Source organism: Mustelus asterias, chromosome 1 (genome assembly GCF_964213995.1).
Source record: "Mustelus asterias chromosome 1, sMusAst1.hap1.1, whole genome shotgun sequence".
Lineage (NCBI taxonomy): Eukaryota > Metazoa > Chordata > Chondrichthyes > Carcharhiniformes > Triakidae > Mustelus > Mustelus asterias.
The window spans coordinates 447,596-465,379 of record NC_135801.1 but is presented as its reverse complement, the minus strand read 5'-3'; the positions used below and the strand labels follow the sequence as shown (position 1 = coordinate 465,379).

Here is a 17,784-nt window from a genome sequence, read left to right as displayed (position 1 = left end):
TTAGAACACACCCAGCCCCACAGGCAGCCAGTGTCCCACCCAGGTCCCACCCCTCTGTCTCAAATTTACGTGCTCTGGTGCAAAGAGTCTTAGAGTCATAGAAGTTTACAACATGGAATCAGGCCCTTCGCCCCAACTTGTCCATGCTGCCCCTTTTTTTAACCCCTAAGCTAGTCCCAATTGTCCACATTTGGCGCACATCCCTCTATACCCATTTTACCCATGTAACTGTCTAAACACTTTTTAAAAGACAAAATTGTACCCCCCTCTACTACCTCTGGCAGCTTGTTCCAGACACTCACCATCCTCTGAAAAAATTGCACCTCTGGACACTTCTGTATCGCTCCCCTCACACCCATGCCCTGTAGTTTCAGACACCCCTGCCTTTGGGAAAAGATATTGGCTATCTTGGTTCCTAAGATATGGTCCCTAAGACAAAGATATTGGTTCCTATATTCAAGAAAGGGAATAGGGATAGCCCAGGAAATTACCGACCGGTGAGTCTAACCTTTGTGGTTGGTAAGTTGATGGAGAAGATCCTGAGGGACAGAATTTATGAACATTTAGAGAAGTTTAGTATGCTCAAAAGTAGTCAGCAAGGCTTTGTCAAAGGCAAATTGTGCCTTACGAGCCTGGTGGAGTTCTTTGAAAATGTGACTAAACACATTGACGAAGGAAAAGCGGTAGATGTGGTTGACATGGACTTCAGCAAGGCGTTCGATAAGGTCCCCCATGCAAGACTTCTCGAGAAAGTGAGAGGGCATGGGATCCAAGGGGTTGTTGCCTTGTGGATCCAGAACTGGCTTGCCAGCAGAAGGCAGAGAGTGGTTGTAGATGAGTCTTTTTCTGAATGGAGGTTGGTCACCAGTGGAGTGCCCCAGGGATCTGTTCTGGGACCCTTGCTGTTTGTCATTTTCATAAATGACCTGGATGAGGAAGTGGAGGGATGGGTTGGTAAGTTTGCCGACGACACGAAGGTTGGTGGTGTTATGGATAGGTTGGAGGCATGTCAGAAGCTGCAGAGTGACATAGATAGGATGCAAGAACAAAAAACAAAGAACAGTACAGCACAGGAAACAGGCCCTTCGGCCCTCCAAGCCTGTGCCGCTCCTTGGTCCAACTAGACCAATCGTTTGTATCCCTCCATTCCCAGGCTGCTCATAGAAATCATAGAAACCCTACAGTGCAGAAGGAGGCCATTCGGCCCATAGAGTCTGCACCGACCACAATCCCACCCAGGCCCTACCCCCACATATTTTACCCGCTAATCCCTTTAACCTACACATCCCAGAACTCTAAGAGGCAATTTTTTAACCTGGCCAATCAACCTAACCCGCACATCTTTGGACTCATGCTCATGTGACTATCCAGGTAAGTCTTAAACGATGTCAGCGTGCCTGCCTCCACCACCCTACTTGGCAGCGCATTCCAGGCCCCCACCACCCTCTGTGTAAAAAACGTCCCTCTGATATCTGAGTTATACTTCGCCCCTCTCAGCTTGAGCCCGTGACCCCTCGTGATAGTCACCTCCGACCTGGGAAAAAGCTTCCCACTATTCACCCTATCTATCCCCTTCATAATCTTGTACACCTCTATTAGATCTCCCCTCATTCTCCGTCTTTCCAGGGAGAACAACCCCAGTTTACCCAATCTCTCCTCATAGCTAAGACCCTCCATACCAGGCAACATCCTGGTAAACCTTCTTTGCACTCTCTCTAACGCCTCCACGTCCTTCTGGTAGTGCGGCGACCAGAACTGGACGCAGTACTCCAAATGTGGCCTAACCAGCGTTCTATACAGCCGCATCATCAGACTCCAGCTTTTATACTCTATACCCCATCCTATAAAGGCAAGCATACCATATGCCTTCTTCACCACCTTCTCCACTTGTGTTACCACCTTCAAGGATTTGTGGACTTGCACACCTAGGTCCCTCTGTGTTTCTATACTCCTGATGACTCTGCCATTTATTGTATAACTCCTCCCTATATTATTTCTTCCAAAATGCATCACTTCGCATTTATCCGGATTAAACTCCATCTGCCACCTCTCCGCCCAATTTTCCGGCCTATCTATATCCTGCTGTATTGCCCGACAATGCTCTTCGCTATCCGCAAGACTGGGCGGAGAAGTGGCAGATGGACTTCAACCCGCATAAATGTGTAGTGGTACATTTTGGCAGGTCAAATGGGATGAAGGACTATAATATCAAGGGTATGACTCTTAGTACGGTAGATGATCAGAAGGACCTTGGGGTCCGGGTCCATAGGACTCTTAAATCGGCCTCGCAGGTGGAGGAGGTGGTTAAGAAGGCATATGGTGTGCTGGCCTTCATCAATCGAGGGATTGAGTTTAGGAGTCGGGAGATAATGATGCAGCTTTATAAGACCCTCGTGTGACCCCACTTGGAGTACAGTGCTCAGTTCTGGTCGCCTCATTACAGGAGGGATGTGGAAATGATTGAAAGGGTGCAGAGAAGATTTACAAGGATGTTGCCTGGACTGGTTGGCATGCCTTATGAGGATAGGTTGAGGGTGCTCAGGCTTTTCTCCTTGGAGAGACGAAGGATGAGAGGTGACCTGAGAGGTGTACAAAATGTTGAGAGGTATAGATTGGGTGGATTCTCGGAGGCTTTTTCCCAGGGCTGAAATGGCGGCTACGAGAGGAGTGATGATGTGGAGATGCCGGCGTTGGACTGGGGTGAACACAGTAAGAGTTTTAACAACACCAGGTTAAAGTCCAACAGGTTTATTTGGTAGCAAATGCCATTAGCTTTCGGAGCGCTGCTCCTTCGTCAGAGGGAGTGGATATCTGCCCATCTGACGAAGGAGCAGCACTCCGAAAGCTAATGGCATTTGCTACCAAATAAACCTGTTGGACTTTAACCTGGTGTTGTGAAAACTCTTACTGTGCTACGAGAGGACACAGGTTTAAGGTGCTGGGGAGTAGGTACAGAGGAGATGTCAGGGGTACGTTTTTCACTCAGAGGGTGGTGGGTGAGTGGAATCGGCTGCCGTCAGTGGTGGTGGAGGCAAACTCGATAGGGTCTTTTAAGAGACTTCTGGATGAGTACATGGGACTTAATAGGATTGAGGGTTATAGGTAAGCCTATAAGCCTAGGTAGGTAGGGACATGACCGGCGCAACTTGTGGGCCGAAGGGCCTGTTTGTGCTGTATTTTTTTTATGTTCTATGTTTTATCTAGCTGATCTATGCCCCTAATTATTTTATAGACCTTTATAAGATCACTCCTAAGCCTCCGACACTCCAGAGAAAAAAGTCCCAGTCTATCCAGCCTCACCTTATAACTCCAACAATCAAGTCCCGGTAGCATCCGAGTAAATTTTTTCTGCACTCTTTCTAGTTTAATAATATCCTTTCTATAATAGGGTGACCAGAACTGCACACAGTATTCCACGTGTGACCGTACCAATGTCCTGTACAACTTCAACAAGATGCCCCAACTCCTGTATTCAATGTTCTGACCAATGAAACCAAGCATGCCGAATGCCTTCTTCACCACTCTGTCCACCTGTGACTCCACTTTCAAGGAACTATGAACCTGTACCGCTAGATCTCTTTGTTCTATAATGCTCCCCAACGCCTTACCATTAACTGAGTAAGTCCTGCCCTGGTTCAATCTACCAAAATGCATCACCTCGCATTTATCTAAATTAAACTCCATCTGCCATTCGTCAGCCCACTGGCCCAATTGATCAAGATCCCGTTGCAATCCTAGATAACCTTCTTCACTGTCCACTATGCCACCAATCCTGGTGTCATCTGCAAACTTACCAACCATGCCTCCTAAATTTTCATCCAAATTATTAATATAAATGACAATTAACAGTGGACCCAGCACCGATCCCTGAGGCACACCACTGGTCACAGGCCTCCAGTTTGAAAAACAATCCTCTACAACTACCCTCTGTATTCTGCCATCAAGCCAATTGTACCCATTTGGCTACCTCACCCTGGATTCCATGAGATTTAACTTTATGCAACAACCTACCATGTGGTACCTTGTCAAAGGCCTTGCTAAAGTCCATGTAGACATCAACTCCACTGCCCTCATCTACCTTCTTCGTTACCCCTTCAAAAAGCTCAATCAAATTTGTCAGACATGATTTTTCATTCCCAAAACCATGCTGACTGTCCCTAATCAGTCCTTGCCTCTCTAAATGCCTGTAAATCCTATCTCTCAAAATACCTTCTGACGACTTACCCACTACAGATGCGAGGCTCACTGGCCTGTAGTTCCCCAGCTTTCCCCTGCGGCCCTTCTTAAACAAAGGCAAAACATTTGCCACCCTCCAATCTTCAGGCACCTCACCTGCGACTATCGATGATTCAAATATCTCTGCTCGGGGACCCGCAATTTCTTCCCTAGCCTCCCACAGTGTCCTTGGATCCACTTCATCAGGTCCCGGGGATTTATCTACCTTGATGCGCTTTAAGACTTCCAGCGCCTCCTTCTCTGTTATAAGTAAACTCAGGAAGAGTTTTAACAACACCAGGTTAAAGTCCAACAGGTTTATTTGGTAGCAAATGCCATTAGCTTTCGGAGCGCTGCTCCTTCGTCAGAGGGAGTGGATATCTGCCCATCTGACGAAGGAGCAGCACTCCGAAAGCTAATGGCATTTGCTACCAAATAAACCTGTCGGACTTTAACCCGGTGTTGTTAAAACTCTTACTGTGTTTACCCTAGTCCAACGCTGGCATCTCCACATCATAAGTAAACTCCTCAAGACATCACTATTTATTTCCCCAAGTTCCCTAACATCCATGTTTTTCTCAACAGTGAATACTGATCAGAAATATTCATTTAGGATCTCACCCATCTCTTGTGGATCCACACTTAGATGACCTTGTCGATCCTTAAGAGGTCCTACTCTCTCCCTAGTACTCTTTGGCCCTTTATGTATTTGTAGAAGCTCTTTGGATTCTCCTTTGCCTTATCTGCCAAAGCAATCTCATGTCTCCTTTTTGCCCTCCTGGTTCTCTCTTAACTCTACTCCTACACCCCCTATACTCTTCAAGGGATCCACTTGATCCCAGCTACCTATGCATGTCATGTGCCTCCTTCTTCTTCTTGACCAGGGTCTCAATATCCCAAGTCATCCAGGGTTCCCTACTTGTAACAGCCTTGCCCTTCACTCTAAGAGGAATGTGCTTACCCTGAACCCTGGTTAACACACTTTTGAAAGCCTCCCACTTACCAGATGTCCCTTTGTCTTCCCACAGACTCCCCCAATTAACTGTTGAAAGTTCCTGCCTGATACCATCAAAATTGGCCTTGCCCCAATTTAGAATTTTAACTTTAGGGCCAGACCTATCATTCTCAATAGCTATCTTAAAACTAATAGAATTATGATCACTATTCCCAAAGTGATCCCTCACTAACACTTCTGTCACCTGCCCTTCCTTATTTTCAAGAGGTGGTCAAGTTTTGCCCCCTCTCTAGTCGGGCCATCCACATACTGAATGAAAGATTCCTCCTGAACACACTCAACAAATTTCTCTCCATCCAACCCTCTAATACTATAGCTGTCCCAGTCAATGTTGAAAAAGTTAAAATCCCCTACTATCACCACTGTATTTTTCTTGGAGCTATCTGTAATCTCCTTACATATTTGCTCATTTCCCGCCAACTATTTGGGGGCCTAAAGTACAACCCTATCAAAGTGATTTCCCCCTTATTTCTCAGTTCAACCCACATAGACTCAGTAGGTGAACCCTCGGATATATCCCCTCTCAGTACGGCCGTGATGTTTTCCTCAAAAGTACAACTCCCCCTCCCCTATTTCTTCCTGTTCTATCTTTCCGATAGCATCTGTACTTTGGAACATTGGGCTGCCAGTCCTGTCCTTCCCTTAGCCACGTTTCAGTAATTGCTATAATATCCCAGTCCCACGTACCCATCCATGCCCTGAGTTCTTCTGCCTTGCCCGTCAGGCCTCTTGCATTGAAATAAATGCAGTTTAATCTGGACTTCCCTTGCTCTCTGTCTTGCTCTTGCCTCATGTGTCTGGTACTAGGATTACTGACACTGCCTTTACTATTTAATGTGCTCTCTTTAACTTCTGTGCTGTCCTCAACCTTCTCTTATGTCTTCCTACTGCTTTGGGTCCCACCCTCCTGCCAAGTTAGTTTAAACCCTCCCGAGCAGCCCTAGCAAATCTCTCCGCCAGGATATTAGTCCCCCTCCAGTTCAGGTGCAACCCGTCCCTCTTGAACAGGTCACCCCTTCCCCAGAAAAGATCTCAATGATCCAAAAATCTAAATCCCTGCCCCCTGCACCAGCTCTCAAGCCATACATTCATCTGCCTAATCCTCCTATTCCTACTCTCACTAGCACATGGCACCAGTAGTGGTCCAGAAATTACTACCTTCGAGGTCCTGCACTTTAGCCTCCTGCCTAACTCTCTATATTCACACTTCAGGTCCTCATCCCTTTTCCTACCTATGTCATTGGTACCAATATGTACAACGACTTCTGGCTGCTCACCTTCCCCCTTAAGAATGTCTGCAACTGCTCAGAGACGTCCTTGACCCTGGCACCAGGGAGGCAACACACCATCCTGGAGTCTCGATTGCGGCTACGGAAACGCCTGTCAGTGCCTCTAACTAGCGAGTCCCCTATTACTACTGCTCGCTTGCTCTTTGCCCTGCTCTCCACCAGAATCAGGTGTGGTGCTACAGGCCTGGCTACTGCTGGTATCCCCCCCTGACAGGCTATCCCCCTCAACGGTATCCAAAACGGTATACCTGTTTGAAATGGGAATAGCCACAGGAGACTCCTGCACTACCTGCCTGCCTCTCCTGTCGGCCACCCATCTACCTGTCTGAACCTGTGGTGTGACAACCTCCCTGTAACTAATGTCTATCACACTCTCTGCCCCCTGTATGCTCCACAGTGGAATATTTGTGTGGCACGATAGAAACACTTGCATAAATGTGAGCAACACTAAAGTTGAGATCAGTTTTCCCCCAAAATAAACTGTATAATCAAAACACTTGTCAAGTGAGGGAATGGGGGAAATTTTTAATAATGTTCATAAAAACACTATCCTGTGCTTTACAAATATTCTAATGCTCTGCTTTTGTGAAATGCTCCACAAAATCAAGTTTCCATTAAGCCTGCCTCTGATCTCTTTGCTTCACAGCTTCATAGGTGGGATGTGCAGAAATAACAGAGGGGGATCTGGGTGTGCAGGTCCACAAGTTTCCTAAAAGTGGAAACACAGGTGGCCAAGGTGATTAAGAAAGCATATGGCATGCTTGCCTACATCAGCCGAGGTATTGAGTACAGGAGTTGGGAAATTGTGTTGCAGCTGTATAAAACCTTGGTCAGGCTGCATTTGAAGTATCGTGTGCAGTTCTAGTCACCACACTATCAGAAAGACATGGAAGCTTTGGAGAGTGTGCAAAGAAAGTTCACCAGGATGTTGCTTTGTCTCGCGAGTGTTGACTATGAGGAGAGGTTGAATAAATTAGGATTGTTTCCACAGGAAAGACGGAGGCGGAGAGGTGACCTAATAGAGGTCTACAAAATTATGAGGGGCAGAGACAGGGTGTATTGTCAGAGGCTTTTTCCAAGGGTGAAAGTATCAATTACAAAGGGACACAGGTTCAAGGTGAGAGGGGGAAAGTTTAAGGGAGATGTGCGAGGGAGGTTTTTCACGCAGAGATGTTGGGTGTCTGGAACACGCTGCCAGAGGATGTGGTGGAAGCGGGCATTTTAGCAACTTTTAAAAGGCATCTGGATGGGTACATGAATAGGAAGGAAATAGAGGGATACGGACTGAGTAAGGACAGAAGGATGTTTTTAAAGTTAGAGTATCTTGATCGGCATAGGCTTGAAGGGCCGAAGGGCCTGTTACTGTGCTGTACTTTTCTTTGTTCTTTGCTCTTCTTTCTTTGAAATGAAAGGGAAAGATAAGAAAAATTATTTATACCAAGGTGAACAACTTACCTGTTTCAGTTTTATGATAGAAATGGAACAGGAATTTATCGCAAGAGGAGGATCCCTTACTTCACCAGTGTGACATTAACCATCCTCATGGTTATTTCAGAAATATTCTCTCAGAATTATTACAGTGCAGGAGGCCCATGTGCTATTGTGACTCCACCAGCTCTCTGAATGAACAACTCACTAAGGGCCATTCTTCCTTTTCTGATGATAATCTAATTCCATTTTGAACGCTTCCACCACACACTCTGGCAATGCATTTCAGACCTTAAACACTCACCACATGAAAACATTTTCTCATGTCACTTTTGCTTCTTTTGCCAATTACTTTAAAGTTCTCTCCTCTCATTCTAGATCCATTCACAAGTGGGAACAGTTCCTCTCTATCTACTCTGTCCCGACCCCTCGTCATTTTTAATATTTCTATCAAATCTCTCTCAATCTTCTTTTCTCTAAGAAAAACAGCCCCAACTTCTCTAATGCACCTTTCTATCTTAATCACTGAAGTTCCTTGTCCCCGAAACCGTTGTCATGAATTCTCTCTGCACAGTCTCTAATGTCGTCACATTTTTCCCAAAAGCACGATTCCCAGAATTGGACGCAATAATCCAGCTGTGACTGAACTAGTATCTTATAAAAGTTAAACATAACTCCTTGCATTTGTACTCTATGCCACATTAATAAAGTGCAGGATACTATATGTTTTTATTAACTGCTCTCTCAAGCTGTCCTGCCACCTTCAGTGACTTATAAACTCAAGTCTCCAGGTCGCTCTGCTCCTGCACCACTTTTAGAAATGTGCCTTTTATTTCATATTGTCTCTCTATGCTCTTCCGATCAAAATGATTCGCTCCACATTTCTCGACATTGAACTTCATCTGCTGTCTGTCTGCCATTCCACCAACCTGTCTATGTCCTTTTCAATTTCTACACTGTCCTCCTCACAGTTCACAATGCTTCCAAGTTTTGTATTGTCTGCAGACTTTAAAATAGTGCCCTGTACACCAAGGTCTAGGTCACAGAGTCAGAGGTTTACAGCATGGAAACAGGCCCTTCGGCCCAACTTGTCCATGCCGCCCTTTTTTTTTAAAAAACCCCTAAGCTAGTTCCAATTGCCCACATTTGGCCCATATCCCTCTATACCCATCATACCCATGTAACCATCTAAATGCTTTTTAAAAGACAAAATTGTACCCACCTCTACTACTACCTCTGGCAGCTTGTTCCAGACATTCACCACTCAGAAAAGAATTGCCCCTCTGGACACTTTTGTATCTCTCCCCTCTCACCTTAAACCTATGCCCTCTAGTTTTAGACTCCCCTACCTTTGGGAAAAGATATTGACTATCGAGCTCATCTGTGCCCCTCATTATTTTATAGACTTCTATAAGGTCACCCCTCAGCCTCCTACGCTCCAGAGAAAAAAGTCCCAGTTCATCCAGCCTCTCTTTACAACTCAATCCATCAAGTCCCAGTGGCATCCTAGTAAATCTTTTCTGCACTCTTTCTAGTTTAATAATATCCTTTCTATAATAGGGTGACCAGAATTGCACACAGTATTCCAAGTGTGGCCTTACCAATGTCTTGTACAACTTCAACAAGACGTTCAAACGCCTGCATTCAATGTTCTGACCGATGAAACCAAGCATGCTGAATGCCTTCTTCACCACTCTGTCCACCTATGACTCCACTTTCAAGGAGCTATGAACCTGTACCCCTAGATCTGTTTGTTCTGTAACTCTCCCCAAAGCCCTACCATTAACTGAGTAAGTCCTGCCCTGGTTCAATCTACCAAAATGCATCACCTCGCATTTGCCTAAATTAAACTCCATCTGCCATCTGGTAATTAATATATATCAGGAAAAGCAAGGGTTCCAACACTGACCCCTGGGAAACTCCATCACAAATCTTCCTCCAGCCTGAAAAACATCCATTAACCATTACCCGCTGTTTCCCGTCATTCAGACAATTCCACATCCATGTTGCTGCTTTCTTTTTTATTCTATGAGCAATAACATTGCTCACAGATCACAAATGCCATTTGGAAATCCATCCCTTTCAACAGTTTTGCCCTCATCATCTCTCTCTATTACCTTTTCAAAACACTTCATGTTAATAAATTTGACTTTCCCATGCTGGTTTTCTTTAACTACACCGCATTTGTTCATGTGACTATTAATTTTGTCCCAAATTATTGGACACAATTCTCCCACAAAACTCCAGCATGAAACATCACCTCCTATGAAGGAAGCCCCTCTGCAACCTGGCAGCAACTGCTTTGCCCACCCGCCACCCTCATTCCTGCGTGGTGCTGGGGAGGGTGACACACTTTGCTAAGGGGTTTATAGTGCTCCCCTAAAAGGGGGGGGGGTGGGTGCAGGGCAGGGGAAGAGAGTCACCATTTTGGTTTTTGGGAGAGGAGGACATGTCTCCAACCTCAAAGATCAGGGTGCCCTTTGAAAAGCTAGGCGGCCAGCGTGATTGGCGGGATGCATGTATTTGCATTCACCAGGTGGGAGAATCACTGACGACGCTGTCAGCACCAGTGGAAAATACTCCGGTTTTCCTGCTGGTGTTGGCACAGTGCCGCTTTGGCAGAATCGGGCCCACATACATATGGCTAGTCCAGTTCAGCTTCTAGTCAATGGTAACCCACCAGGATGTTGATAGTGCGGGATTCAGTGATAGCAATGCCATCGAATGTCAAGAGGCAATAATTAGAGTCTCTCTTGTTGGAGATGGTCATTGCCTGGCACTTTGTGGTGCAAAGGTTTCTTGCCACTTGTCAGCCCAGGTCTGGATATTGTCCAGGTCTTGCTGCATTTGGTCATGGACTGCTTCCGTATCTGAAGAGTTGCGAATGGTGCTGAACATTGTGCAGTCATCAGCGAATAGCCCACTTCTGAAGGTCATTGATGAAGCAGCTGAAAATCGTGGGGCCTAGGACACTACCCTGGGGAACTCCTGCAATGAAGTCCTGCAGCTGAAATGACAGATCTATAACCACCACAGCCATCTTCCTTTGTGCTAGGTATGGCTCTAACCAGCGGAGAATTTTCCTCGGATTTTCATTGACTACAGTTTTGCTAGGGCTCCTTGATGCCACACTCAGTCAAATGCGGCCTTGAATGTCAATGTTCATGTTTGAACCAAGGCTGTAATGAGATCAGGAGTTGAGCGGCCCTGGCAGAGAAGTCCACAGTTTCACCACCCTCTGTGCGAAGAGGTTTCTCCTCATCCAAGTCCTAAATGGCTTACCCCATATCCTGAGATTATGACCCCTCTTTCTCGACGACCCCCCCCCCCCCGCCCCGCCCCCAGACAAAACAACATCCTTGGACCCAGTATGACCAGCCCTGTCAGAATTTTTTAATATTTCAACGCGATCCCCCAGTGAATACAGACTTAGTCAATCCAATCACTCCTCATACATTAATCCTGCCATTCCTGAAATTAGTCTGGTGAACCTTTGTTGCACTCGCTCCATGTCAAGTATATCGTTTCCTCGATAAGGAGGTCAAAACTGCACAATACTCCAGGTGTAGCCTGTACAGCTGCAGCAAGACATCTTAGCTCCTGTATTCAAGTCTTCTTGCAATGAAGGTCAACAATGGGCAGCACGGTCGCACAGTGGTTAGCACTGCTGCCTCAGAGCACCAAGGACCCAGGTTCGATTCCAGCCTTGCACGTTCTCCCCATGTCTACGTAGATTTCCTCCGGATGCTCCAATTTCCTTCCACAGGCCAAAGATGTGCAGGTTAGATGGATTGGCAATGGTAAATGCACAGAATTACAGGGATAGTGCAGAGGGGAGGGCCTGGGTGGGATGCTCTTTTGGAGAGTTGGTGCAGATTCAATGGGCGAAATGGCCCCTCTGCACTGTAGAAATTCTATACCATTTGCCTTCTTAACTACTGACTGGACCTGCATGCTTCCTTTCAGAGGAGCACAGGCACAACCAGATCCCTTTGTATGTCAGCATTTCTCAATCTATCACCATTTAAAAATGCTCTGTCATTCTGTTTTCCAAAGTGAATTACTTCACGGTTAAACTGCAACTGCCATGTATTTGCCCACTCACTCAACTTGTCAAAATCACTTTGAAGCCTCTAAACACCCTCCTCACTATTCACATTGCCACCAAGCTTTGTATCATCAGTAAACTGGGGAATATTACATTTGCTTCCCTCATCCAAATCATTGATATATATTGTGAACAGCTGGGCCCAGGCACTGCAGTATCCCACTAGTCATCACCTGATACTCTGAAAAGGACCCATTTATTCCTACTCTGTTTCCTGTCTGGTAAACAATTCTTAATCTATGTCAATATTTTGCACACTAACCTATAGCTCTGTAGAAGGGTAACTTAAATCTGAAATCTGTTTCTCTCCACAGATGCTGCCAAGTCTGCTGCATATATCCAACATTATTCCTTTTTATTACAGTTGTTTAATTGTCATACCATTTCCTTGTTCTTTATTATAAATTCTCCCATTTCAGATTGTAAAGGGTCTACATTTGTCTAACTATCATAGAAATCATAGAAACCCTACAGTGCAGAAGGAGGCCATTCGGCCCATCGAGTCTGCACCGACCACAATCCCACCCAGGCCCCACATCTAACTAGAGTTTTGCGCTTTCTTACACAGAAACACTAAATAACATCTAACAGTACAAACACAAATTACTTAAAACAAAAGAACAAAGAACAAAGAAAATCACAGTACAGGCAGTCCCCGGTTTACGAACGAGTTCCGTTTTTAAGTGTCTGTAAGTCGAATTTGTATGCAAGTCGGAACAGCTACATACGGTCCACATCTAGCGTCAATTAGTCAAATGTTTGTCTTAGTATATAGTATACATTTTACCTAAAATATCTTAAATATAATAAGAGTAATAATAATAAATGGAAATGACACAAAACTTGGATTATTTATATATATATATATTATATATGTGTGTGTGTGTGAGTGTGTGTGTGTGTGTGTGTGGGTATAAAAAACATTAAAGTAATTTCTTAAAGTAAACATCAAGGGAGGCTTGAACAGGGCTTTTCTTTTTCTCATTATAAATGGCCTTGTAGCAGCTGAGGCCGTCGGTAACTATCCGGTAAACTTTGGTGAACCTCTCTGCATTAGGATCTTGCTCCTCTAACTTTGCCATCCCTGCTTCAATGAGACGAAAGGCTTCAGCTAACTCCTTCGTCAAAAACCTCTTGGGTTCTGGGGTTTCTACATCCCGGCCTTCTTCCTCAAATGCTATCATCTGCTGCTCCAGCTCCATAAGGTTCTCATTGGTCAGTTCTTCGGCATGGGATTCAAGCAAGTCTAAGACATAGTCTTCATTGATGTCTAACTGCAGTTGATTATCACCAATATCAACCACAGCCTACCTGGCTTCGGCAATGTCCTCAGCTGTAAACCCCTAAAACCATGTGCGAATTGGGGGCACAATTTGTTCCACACTCCTTTCATGTTGGTTGTCTTCACTTCCTCCCAAGAATCTGCAATGTTTTTGATGCCATCGTAGATGTTGTAATTCCTCCAGAACTCCTTTAAGGTCATTGCATCATCTTGGGTAGCCCTGACTGCTTGTGAGAAGGTCAGGCGTAAATAGTAAGCCTTAAAGGAGGCTATGAACCCCTGATCCATTGGCTGAAGTAGTGATGTGGCGCTGGGTGGTAAAAAGACGACCTTTACATTGAGGTGAAGGTCATCTAAAGTGCTTGGATGTCCGGGGGGGTTGTCAAGCACGGCATGACGTTGTTCTCCCTTGGGCCGACGAACCGCTGAAAACACGCAGTGTTTTGAGCGTCACGCAATGTAGTCCGCCCGTTCATTAGTTCGACCCATTGTATGTAACTCAATTTTTTTAAATAATAGGCTTTACGGAGGTCGGTACGCAAGTACGGGCATTCGTAAGTCAGGCGTTCGTAACCCGGGGACTGCCTGTACAGAACAGGCCCTTCAGCCCTCCAAGCCTGCACCAACTGAACTAAAACCCCCTATCCTTCTGGGAACCATATCCCTCTATTCCCATCCTATTCACGAATTTGTCTAGACGCCCCTTAAAACTCACTACCGTATCCACTTCCATGACCTCCCCTGGCAGCGAGTTCCAGGCACCCACCACCCTCTGTAAAAAAACTTGCCTTGTACATCTCTTTTAACCTCGCACTTTAAACCTATGCTCCCTAGTAATTCCTGGGAAAAAGCTTCTGACTATCCACTCTGTCCATGCCTCTCATAATCTTGTAGATTTCTATCATGTCATCTCTCAACCTCCATTGTTCCAGTGAGAACAAACCAAGTTTCTTCAACCTCTCCTCATAGCTAATGTCCTCCATATTTGTCTGCATATCTAATGGTCCTTTAATATTTTATTCCAAGACAAAATACATATCTATCATTTTACAAATGACTGTTTCAGTATATTTTACGTCAGTTGAATTATTCATCATTCTGAATTATTACTGTACCTTCACATCGTGTTGCAGGACTTTCTTCCAATTGCCTTCTACATACAGCACAGAATTTCTTTTTGTACTGTGCAGGAAATCCAAGACAGTGTGCCACAGGAATCTAGAACAATGGGAGAATCAATCAGTCCCCAGTTTAAAAAATACACACTCACCCTCTCTCAATGACACACAAAATGGAAACACCTGACCTATGGTTTAATGTCGCTTGTTAATGAGGCTGTTGGTGGACAAGTGTTGGGACATAGGTTATTGCCCACAGTTGACAACAAAGTCAATTTAATATCTCTGCTGGTTCATCTGAAAATGAATTGACCGAAACCAAATAACTTGCTGACAAATAGTAGCCAAACGAAATCAATTGAAAGTGGATTCCTGCCAGAAGATAGTAAACGATATGAGAGATATGGGATTAGTAGCTCATTCAGTTGAAGAACTATCACCATTAGATCACCACAGAGATATGGTGTGCTGATTGGTTTCTTTGGTTAATCATTAGTATCTTCATCGAAGAAATATGCATAAACAGGGAGAACAAAAACTATTAGGGGGGGCTAACTGGACAGATGAAGCTTCGTGCAAACTGGGGCTGTAGTCAGATCTGAGGCTTGAATTGACCTCATGGATAACTGTGACTTTCATCCAAGCTTCACCTGCAGAATTCACAGAATCCCTACAGTGCACAAGGAGGCATTCTGACCCAGAGAGTCTGCACCCATTCTGACTGATATACTGACAGAATATCTTACCCAGGCTCTCTCCCCACCCTATCCCCACAACCCCACACCATGTTTAATCCAACTTGGGACACCAAGGTGCAATTTAGCATGGCCAATCCACCTAACCTGCACATCTTTGGACTGTGGGATGAAACCAGAGCACCCAGTGAAAACTCATGCAGACATGAGTAGAACGTGCAAACTCCACACAAGACAGTCACCAAGACTGGAATTGAACCCGTGAGTACAGAGAATTTGGTGCTCAGCCAAACCTCCGTTCACTGCAGCCAGACTGGAGAATCCCAGCTGCGGGCGAGATTAGACTATTCCAGCCATTATGTTTCAGTAGAACAAAGATGTGATTTGCAATGTGCCTAAATGATATAATTATTCATGATGTCTGACTTTGCGTCACATTAAATTTACTAAGGATCATCTTTGAAAATGAAATCAGCATATTGAAGGTTTCATGTTTTTTTTTTAATTCAGCAAAAATTTGAGACACAACTGTGAGAGTATATTTGGGAATGTGGTTCAAATTGGGTGCAGAGGGGAAAGATGTGCTTTAGGGAAGGTTTACTGCAATAAGTGCGACTTAGAATGGAGTCCTAAGGGTTGGGTAATTAAAGGAATTAGGGAAAGAGATGTTCTTTTACTTTCTAACTTTGAGGATAGCAACGAGGACCATCAGAGGATACAGTAAGACATAGATCAGTTGGAGACTTGGGCGGAGAGATGGCAGATGGCGTTTAATCCGGACAAATGTGAGGTAATGCATTTTGGAAAGTCTAATACAGGTGGGAAATATACAGCAAATACAGCAAAGAGTATTGATAGGCAGAGGGATCTGGGTGTACAGGTATACAGGTCACTGCAAGTGGCAATGCAGGTGGAGAAGGTAGTCAAGAAGGCATATGGCATGCTTACCTTCATCAGCTGGGGCACTGAGTTTAAAAATTGGCAAGTCATGTTGCAGCTTTATAGAACCTTAGTTAGGCCACACTTGGAATATTGTGTTCAATTCTGGTTGCCGCACTACCAGAAGGATGTGGAGGCTTTGGAGAGGGTACAGAAAAGATTTACCAGGATGTTGCCTGGCATGGAGGGCATTAGCTATGAGGACAGGTTGGAGAAACTTGGTTTGTTCTCACTGGAATGAAAGAGGTTGAGGGGCGATCTGATAGAAGTCTACAAGATTATGAGAGGCATGGACAGAGTGGATAGTCACAAGTTTTTTCCCAGGGTGGAAGAATCAATTACCAGGGGGCACAGGTTTAAGGTGCGAGGGACAAAGTTTAAAGGAGATGTACGAGACAAGTTTTTTTTTTACACAGAGGGTGGTGAGTGCCTGGAACTCGCTGCCAGGGGAGGTAGTGGAAGCGGATATATTAGTGACTTTTAAGGGCATCTGGGCAAATACATAAATGGGATGGGAATAGAGGGATATGGTCCCTGGAAGGGTAGGGAGTTTTAGTTCAATGGGGCAGCATGGTCGGTGCAGGTTTGGAGGGCTGAAGGCCTATTCCTGTGCTGTGATTTTCTTTGTTTACCCCTTATCCTCAAACTATGACCCCTAGTTCTGGGCCCTCCCATAATCAGGAACATGAATCTACCTTGTCTAACCCTGTTAGAATTTTATAGGTTTCTATGAGATCCTCTCTCACTCTTCTAAATTTCAGTGAATATAATCCTAACCGATTTAGTCTCTCCTCATATGACAGACCTGCCATCCCAGGAATCAGCCTGGTAAACCTTCGCTGCGCTCCCTCTATAGCAAGGACATCCTTCCTCAGATAAGGACACCAAAACTGCACACAACATTCCAGGTGTGGCCTCACCATCACCCTACACAATTGCAGCAAAACACCCCTATTCCTATACTCAAAACCTCTTGCTACGAAGGTCAACATGCCATTTGCCTTCTTTACTGCCTGTTATATCTGCGCGCTTATTTTCAGCAACTGATGCACAAGGACACCAAGGTCTTGCTGAGTGTCCAAATCTCTCAGTTTACACCCTAGCAACCGGCAGTAAGGTTAATAAAAAAAAAACGGAAAATATATAATTTAATAAAATACTTAAATAGTTAATTAGAACACCTTACAGGACAGGTTTGTCACAGTTGCAGCATGTGGGGGCATCTGGATGTCAGTTTGATCCAGAGCAAGCACATTTGCAGTAAGTGTTTGAAGTCAGAGCATTTACACCTCAGAGTTCATGAGCAGGAGGGTTTCCTGACACAGCATGTGGACAAGCCCACAAGAGGAGAGGCTGTACTTGATCTGATACTGACCAATGAACCTGGACAGGTGTCAGATCTCTCAGTGGGAGAGCATCTTGGGGATAGCGATCATAACTCTATCTCCTTTAGGCTTGCATTGGAAAAAGAGAGGATCAGGCAAGCTAGGAAAGTGTTTTATATAGAGTAAGGGGAAATATGAAGACATTGGAGAGCAAATTAGAGGAGTAAATTGGAAGGAAGTATCCTCGGGGAAATGTACTGAAGAGAGGTGGCAGTTTTTCAAGGAATGTCTGTCTAGAGTTCTATAGGACAACGTTCCGAGCAGACAAGGTGGTGTTGGTCGGTTAAAGGAACTGTGGTGCACGAAAGCT

The 17,784-nt window shown here is 44.9% G+C and overlaps 1 protein-coding gene across 2 annotated transcripts in view; it reads right to left on the bottom strand.

Annotated features, from left to right (window-relative positions):
- dgkq (diacylglycerol kinase theta) overlaps nt 1-17,784 on the bottom strand; it is a 211,730-nt gene that overhangs the window by 135,997 nt on the left and 57,949 nt on the right. For both annotated transcript variants that reach the window (XM_078200858.1, XM_078200917.1), the window contains exon 3: nt 14,453-14,555. In XM_078200858.1, the coding sequence (XP_078056984.1) occupies nt 14,453-14,555 (103 nt within the window). The remainder of the gene's footprint in view (nt 1-14,452; nt 14,556-17,784) is intronic.